Source organism: Hypomesus nipponensis, chromosome 22 (genome assembly GCF_054491055.1).
Source record: "Hypomesus nipponensis isolate SF chromosome 22, ASM5449105v1, whole genome shotgun sequence".
NCBI lineage: Eukaryota > Metazoa > Chordata > Actinopteri > Osmeriformes > Osmeridae > Hypomesus > Hypomesus nipponensis.
The window spans coordinates 19,741,653-19,749,913 of NC_140382.1; the positions used below are offsets into that span (position 1 = coordinate 19,741,653).

At 48.0% G+C, this 8,261-nt stretch overlaps 1 protein-coding gene across 2 annotated transcripts in view; it reads left to right on the forward strand.

The window, feature by feature from the left end:
• The window catches only part of fam13a (family with sequence similarity 13 member A), a 56,622-nt gene extending 48,391 nt beyond the window's left edge, over positions 1–8,231 (forward strand). For both annotated transcript variants that reach the window (XM_084686512.1, XM_084686513.1), the window contains 10 exons: positions 1,005–1,221; positions 1,339–1,480; positions 1,831–1,912; positions 2,062–2,267; positions 2,569–2,652; positions 3,551–3,646; positions 4,591–4,674; positions 5,232–5,422; positions 5,935–6,036; positions 6,371–8,231. In XM_084686512.1, coding sequence (XP_084542638.1) covers positions 1,005–1,221; positions 1,339–1,480; positions 1,831–1,912; positions 2,062–2,267; positions 2,569–2,652; positions 3,551–3,646; positions 4,591–4,674; positions 5,232–5,422; positions 5,935–6,036; positions 6,371–6,494 — 1,328 coding nt within the window. In that variant the 3' untranslated portion in view covers positions 6,495–8,231. The remainder of the gene's footprint in view (positions 1–1,004; positions 1,222–1,338; positions 1,481–1,830; positions 1,913–2,061; positions 2,268–2,568; positions 2,653–3,550; positions 3,647–4,590; positions 4,675–5,231; positions 5,423–5,934; positions 6,037–6,370) is intronic.
• The last annotated feature ends 30 nt before the right edge of the window (positions 8,232–8,261 follow it).

Sequence of the window (8,261 nt, forward strand, 5' to 3'; positions counted from 1 at the left end):
CAGGCAGGTCAATCTGAAAGAAGGTTTTCATAGTAAAGTGTTTCACAGCCATTTCATCCGCACACACACACACACACACTCTCTCTCGCTCTCTCTTGATGACCTTCGCTTGTGGAGAGGACATGCCAAGAACCCGTTGTCCTGGAGACCCTGAAGGCAATGGTGGCTCGATGTTAGAGTAGACGGGGTAGTTTGTTGGTGTAGAAACGTCTGGACACACCTCCAGTCTGGGAGCCTCACAGTCAGCCTGCCTCACAGAGTCAGCCTGCCTCACAGAGTCAGCCTGCCTCACAGAGTCAGCCTGCCTCACAGAGTCAGCCTGCCTCACAGAGTCAGCCTGCCTCACAGAGTCAACTTGCCTCACAGAGTCAGTCTGGGAGCCTCACAGAGTCAGTCTGGGAGCCTCACAGAGTCAGTCTGGGAGCCTCACAGAGTCAGTCTGGGAGCCTCACAGAGTCAGTCTGGGAGCCTCACAGAGTCAGTCTGGGAGCCTCACAGAGTCAGCTTGCCTCACAGTCAGTCTGCCTCACAGAGTCAGTCTGGGAGCCTCACAGAGTCAGCCTGTCTCACAGAGTCAGCATGGAGGAGAACATGCATGTGATGTGTAACTCCGTGTGTGTGAGTGTGTGTTGGTTCAACATTCAGCTCTGTCTTTGCCTGCTGGTTTACCTGTCAGGTCCATGATAGTGTTGTTGTTTCTTTCCTCGTCTGTGTGCCGTCTGGTCTACAGACAGACAGACAGACAGACAGACAGACAGACAGACAGACAGGCAGAAAGTCTACAGACAGACAGACAGACAGGCAGAAAGTCTACAGACAGACAGTCTACAGACAAACAGTCTACAGACCAGACAGTCAATAGACAGTCTCCAGACAGTCTCCAGACTGACATAGTCTACAGACCAGACACAGTCTACACACAGTATACAGACAGATCAAATAGACAGACAGTCTACAGACTACAGCCAGGCTGGGGTGTTCATGGTCCTGTTTGTGTTCCTCAGAGCCAGCCCCAGCCTACTCGTCGTGGCAGAGGGAGAGCATGGACCGCGACGAGGCCCGCCTCTCCCCTCACCCTGGGGGGCGCCTCATCCGCCAGCTGGTGGAGGAGGAGGGAGACCCCATGCTGTCGCCTCGCTCCTACGCCTACGGACACTGCCAGCACTACCTGGACGACACAGAGGTCCCACCCTCACCCCCCAACGCTCACTCCTTCGTCAGGTAAAAACAAGCACAATCACCCAGAGTTAGTACTGTGGTGGTGTTGAGGGTGCGAGTGTGAGTGTGTGTGTGTGTGTGTGTGCAGTTCCTGATATGTTGATTTCTCCCTGGCTGCAGTCGCAGAAGGAGTTCCTCTCTGGGCTCCTGTGATGATGAGAGAGAGGAGCTGACCTCAGCACAGCTCTCCAAGAAGATCCATGGGCTGAAGAGGAAGATCCGCAAGTACGAGGAGAAGTTCGAGGATGAGCGCAAGTACAGGGTAGGTCGCTACCTTGTGGTCAGCAGTCAAAGGCTCTACCCAGTTCCTCACCCTGCCAGAGGGAAGCACAATTGGACATAAACACTCTATAACAAGGGATTCTTAGCAAACAAAATCTAGTTCCATTTACTTGGTCGGCTTCACTTGGCCGTAAACAAGATTAGCCGGATTGCTAATGAGAGTCATATGATTCAGGAGCAAATGTCAGGAAAGTGGGTCAATTAATACAAATTCTGACGTTGTTGTGTGCAATGAAGAACAATGAAGGCTGCTGTTGATGTGAACAAGTGAATGAAGGTTGCTGCTGATGTGAGCGAGTGAATAACATTGTTTGTTGTTGTTGTTGACAGCCGTCTCACAGTGACAAGGCGGGTAACCCAGAGGTTCTGAGATGGATGAACGAACTGGCCAAGCTGCGAAAGGACCTGAAAGGTTAGCAGTGAAGTCACTACGAAGCTTTCCTTAATTTACTGCCTGGAAAAAATTTGACTAGTTAAAGAATTGAAATTAAAATCACCAGAATCGGTGGGTTTAATCTCTGCCTCTTCTTTCCCCTCCTCCGTACCCCCCCACTCCCCCAGAGAGCCGGCTGATGAAGTCGGAGGAGGACTTGCCCCCCCTGACGCGCCAGCGCAGTAACACCCTCCCCAAGAGCTTCGGCTCCCAGCTGGAGAAGAAGCCCCCCCAGGAGCGCCCCCCCCAGCCCCCAGTGGAGGCCACCCTGGGGGCCGTGCAGAGCCGGCTGCAGGAGAAGAGAGGGGAGGTGGGCCGGCCTGACGACATCAAGGTGATTTTATGAGGAAATTTACAGGGGTTTTTTATGCAAAAACACATCAACTGCTCTTACAAAAATAATAACAATACAAAACAGTGAAAAAAAACAAACAGAAAAAATCATCAACACGTTAAAAAAACGTGAAAGAAAACCAAGAAAAACTAAATTAATAGAAATATGATGCATGTTAATGCTTTTTCTGAGTTTTAACAATATAACCTGGAAGAAGTGTGTGTCTTAACGGTGGTCCTGTTTTAGCAGCCTAGCTGGGGTACCTGAGGGTGTAGGGGACTGACTTCCTGTTCTCTGACAGGATATGACACGCGAGCAGATTGTAGCAGAGAAAGTGGCTCTCCAGAAGGCTCTTCTCTACTATGAGGGCATCCATGGACGACCAGTGAGTTACCACACAAATGCACGCACACAAACACACACTGTAAGTGATGGCTGAAGACACACAACAAATACTTCCAATCCTGATAGATACTGACCTAGATCACAACTGAGGAGTGGATGTTTAAACCTGGCCGTCTCTGTGTGTGTGTGTCGTGACCCATCTACGCACATCTCAGAGCAGTGAATCTCCAGTGAAAAGTTGACCTTCAGTGAAGAAATTATGTGGTTTGGGTTAGAGACATGGCCTTATCAGTCTGCCATTATGAATTTCTCATGTTAGACCAGACAGTGGCTGAACCCAAAACAAAAGCGTCTCTTTAGAACAGATCTGACACCAACTCTATTTGAGGCAAGGACGTAAGTCATTGGACTAATGGCTTGGGTTTTCATCCCTATTTAATTGTGTAATTAACCAGTAAGTGTAGGTGAATTCCCGCTCACCTTACAGATGCTGTCATGGTTTAAAGCCCGAAACTTGCCTTTACTTCTCATGAAAACAGACCACTGAGGATCTGGGTCAGCTGTCACCGCTCTTCACGTCAACCCAGTATCGCAGCCCGGTTTGCTCCGAGAGGAGTTTTAACAGCGTAGACCTCGTGGCTAACCTTATTACATTACATTTACATTATACATTCAGCAGACGTTATTACCCAGAGTGACGACAATAATGCATAAAGAAGTGACTGCAGGAGATGAAGGAGCAGAGATGCTTACTGTCGGCCTAATTCTAACAGTATTTCCGGTGGTAGTAAAGGAACATCGCAAAGTAGCCTAACATCTCCCAGTTACCATCAGGGGAACACAAATAATAGTAACTTCTACTGCAATAATAATGTTGTGTTTGTGGTGTAACCTCATAACTAACAAGGCGCCTTGTCTCTCTTCCTCCGCCCCCCCAGATCACCAAGAGCGAGAGGCTGATCATGAAGCCTCTATATGATCGATACCGCCTGGTCAAACAGATACTCTGCAGAGCTTCCACAATCCCAGTCATCGTGAGTACAGCAAGTGATTTTGCCACGCAACGCTAATGCCTGTCTCCACATCAGCTCCCAGGTGACAGAAGGTCGCCTGCAGTGTTAGCATTAAGCAGAGACGTCAGATGCACTAAGCTAGTCTGGGTACGTAATCGCCCGCAGCGTTAAGGTCAGCATTAGCGTTAGCATCCGCCGCTGTAGGCATAGCCTCAGAGTCCACGAGTTTGCTTCGTTGGCTAGTTAGCCTCAAGGCTAACGCTTAATTCGCATCAGCGGCTCAATGCATCAACAGGTCTTTACAGCGGATCAGACGTTAGTATCAAGGTCACAGTGTCTCATCTGGCCTTACACACTCACACACACACACACACACAAAGGAAATAGCACTTGCTACACAGCCACATGGTCACAAAAACATTTTAAAAGGTCACATTATCATCTGACATGGGAGATTATTTGGGATGACTGGGCTGGAATAAACAGAATACTCATTAGGGGAAAAAACGATATTGGAATACTGGCGCATGCAAATATTACAGGGTTGGAATATCTACCTCATTTCAACACATTTATATTGCTTAATATTGTATGAGAAGTCTGATATGGTATTGGTATGTGTATTTCAGCCTGTTGAGTTAGGATTATTTGTTGGGGCAAACATTGTGAAAACATAATCTAGCATTTGTACTCTGGGCCTGCTGTGGTGTATGCATTATATAATATGCTATCTTTAATCCGTATTACACTGGGACATTCCCATCTACCACTCTGTCCAGAAGTTAACCGTTGCGGTCATGTTCTGTGTTAAAAAGCAGTTATCTGGTGTTTCAGAGGTTTAAAATCACACAAGGACATTGACTCAGAACAAAATGGCATCCAGCCGGCCAGTGCTGTGCTGTGTTTGACTGCTCTGGGTCAGTCCCATAGTCATGGTAACGCGTCCTTGTCGACCCACACTACAGGGTTCCCCATCCAGCAAGCGCAGGGGCCCCCAACTACAGCCCATAATAGAGGGCGTTCCCGCTCTCTTCTTCGACGACATCAAGGTGAAGAGCCCACGCCTTAGCTCCAAAACCGACCAATGATTGCTCAGGCTTCCTCATCCCGCCCCCATCCCCAGTCATCCAATCACCCTTCCCTTCACTCCTCACCCCAGCCTGATCAAGGCCTGCTGATTGGACCACTGCACTTTAGCTCCGTGTGCAAATCTGTAGATTTGTAGAGTACCGAGATGTTTCCGGGTGCTTCCATTTTCTTTGACTTGGACCTGATTGGTTGCGAGAGTGTGTTTGTGTGTGTGTGGGGGGGGGGTGCTTCCTTTGCCAGTGTGTGTTCCCCGAAGATATGCACTCTCACACACGGGCACCTACCTGCTAACAAATTAATCAAATCAAAACATGACCACAATCAGAACAGCCGCGACAAATGCATGACGCTTGTAGTGAGCCACAGTCACCACCTAGCAACTAACAACCTATGATCCTCTCGCTCCAGACTGCACTTCTCCTGGAGGTCCACTGCCGGGCCCCAGGGCAGCTCAGAGCACCCTCTCCCCCCTGCTGCCCCCTGCTGCCCCCCTCTGACCCCTTTTCTTCTTCCCCAGGAGGAGGAGGACGGCTCGGAGGACGAGGGGGATGTCCAGCCTCCGTCCTGCGTGCCGGAGCATCCCGACCTCAGCATGCTGGGGTTCCTGGAGCAGCTGGAAGAGGAAGGCTTCATCTCCCCCGTGGATGAGCTGTCGCCCTCCAGAAGCACCACCGACATGAGGCTGTCCAACCTGCACTCGGCCACCATGTAAGCTAGGCCAGACCCTCTAATCTAATCCTCCACACCAGTGGTCCTCCACACCAGTGATCTTCAACCCCGGTCCTGATGACCTCCTGTCCTGCATGTTCTAGATGCTCTCGTGCTCCAACACACCTCATTCTAATGAGTGGGTCATTACCAGGCTTCTGCTGATTTTGATAACGACACATTCATTAGATTCAGGAGTGTTGGATCAGGGAAACATCTAGAACATGCAGGGCGGGTGTCCCTGTGGACCAGAGTGGAACACCCCTGGTATAGAAGCTTTACTCCCTCTTACCAGAATACGATAACTACAGTGTGGACTATACTCTTTGACACAAACGAAAATGTGTAGAGAAATGATTGCATCTGAAGCAAAGTGGTTCTTTTATAGGTTCACTTTTAGAGATAAACAAATCTTATTTACAACTGAGAGCCTCGGATGTGTTGTACTCTACAAGGTTGGCTGTGCCCGGAGGACCAAACTCCTGAAGGTCTAACATGTCTCTCTCCACCAGGGAGGAGCTTGTGGTGCAGCTGCAGGAGGCCAGGGAGGAGAAAAAGAGGATACGCAAAAACCTCAGAGAGTTTGAGGACCAATTCTTCAGGCAAAACGGAAGGTGAGAGCGGGAAGAAAAGCACTTAGATTACATTTAGCAGACGCTCTTATCCAGAGCGACTTACAGTAAGTACAGGGACATTCCCCCGAGGCAAGTAGGGTGAAGTGCCTTGCCCAAGGACACAACGTAATTTGGCACGGACGGGAATCGTTCCGGCAACCTTCTGATTACTTGCCCGATTCCCTAACCGCTCAGCCACCGACTCCCTGGCAGCCCCCTTGCTGTGTCAGCTGCCAAAGACATCAAGGTTATGAAACTCGGCTGCGGACTCTGAACGTCGGCCATTTCCTTAACGTTTTGTTTGTTCTTACAACCCCACTCCTTGTTTCCATAGAAACGTGCAAAAGGAAGACCGCTCCCCATTGGCTGTTGAGTATAACGAGTATAAGCATGTCAAGGCCAAGCTCCGCCTGCTGGAAGTGCTCATCAGCAAGAGAGACTCTTCCAAGTTCATCTAAACACGGATAAACAACCATGAGGACTAAACTACAGAGACTCTATCTTGAGATGGACAACCTGTGAATACCAAGCCTCCATAAATACAGAACGTTCAAGATATTTTCCTTTTGTTTGTTTCTTTCAACCCTCCCTTCTTTTTTTTTCCTGCCAAATGTGTTGTTCTCACATTTGGTTTAAACGGCCCGCTAGCTGCGTGGCTAATCCCCTATAGCTGCATGGCTAATCCCCGCTAGCTGCGTGGCTAATCCCCGCTAGCTGCATGGCTAAGCCTCGCTAGCTGCCTGGCTAAGCCTCGCTAGCTGCTTGTGTAACAGACGTGGTCTTCCAAGTTCCGTCAGAGGTATACAGGCAACCGTCAACTCCCACCGGGAGTCGAACTCACCACCTCTGACTTCCCAAGCGCCACCACTACCAACTACGCCAACGAAAAGCTAGCAATTCGCTGACGCGGGTGGCCTGTTACATACTTGAGGAGTGAGTTTCACCACACACCGGCTACACTTGGCTAATCCCCGCTAGCTGCGTGGCTAAACCTCGCTAGCTGCGTGGCTAATCCCCGCTAAATACTTGGCTAATCCCGGCTATCTGCGTGGCTAATCCCCGCTAGCTGCGTGGCTAATTTCCCCCAGCTGCGTGGCTAATCTGTACCGTGGAGATCTCCTTGGTTTCCCTCTCTGGGAGCCAGGAGTCTGGTGGGATGTGTCCTGACAGGAAGTGATGACAGCAGTCTGGTGGGATGTGTCCTGACAGGAAGGGATGTTGCTGTTTCCAACTCCCAAACAGAGCTGCCACTTTCAAAATGTCTGCCGTCTTGGCAAGAGAGACTGTGTCAGTAGGACAGCAAGCTGGACAAAACATCTGTTGATTTGATTTGCAACTCACAAAAGTGTTTTGTATTATTTATTTTCATCCTATGAATGTTTTAATTGTTGCTGATAGTTTTTCCATCATAGCAGAGAGAATGTTTATTTTTCCTGGGGGTTTTGGATTGATCTCTTAATATGTATGAATCAGATTTTTATTTTACAGATTTTATAATCAAAGAAAGTAGGAGGGCTGTTGCATCGTTTTGTAATGGAGACAGTTACAATCAGAACAAATCAAACTGTGTTAAAACCTTTTTACTTTCTCATGATAAGTGCCAAGCTTACCTGAAATGAAATAATGTTAACCGAGGAAACATAACATTCTTGACATCGTTTTTTTACATCTAACAAAAATTAACCAAGAGCAGCATTTATTTGTAGAAAAATGCAGAACAAGTATTCTTGTAGGACGAGTGTGATCCAAAGACAATAACTTGGAGTATTTCATACCAAAATAGCATAGTCATGGTGCATCAATGTATACATTATCATAGCTTAGTTCTTGTGATCACTGGTTGCTAAGGTTATGCGTTCGACTTCCTGTTTCTTTGTGTTGTTTCTTTCACTTGGTGTAAAATCAGCTGTTTTCTGTCCCAGTATGTTTTAAGGGCCCATAAACCATCTCTTCAGCCTGACATCCTGTTCTCATCTTCAGTCTGTTCCTTGTAAATATAGATCTCAATCTGTGTTTGCATTGCAAAATAAGCAAGTACATCTTTTTTTGTCTCCAAAATTGATAGTTTTTGACAGTGTGACTTTCGTTTCTATTGATTGTAAACACTGGTGGACATAATGAATTTGGGTGTGTACATTTTAGTACATAAATTGTATTTTGTAAATATTATATAAAACCAGACATATTTTTACTGACTTGGTGGTGTTGGGTTTTCACTGGTGTGG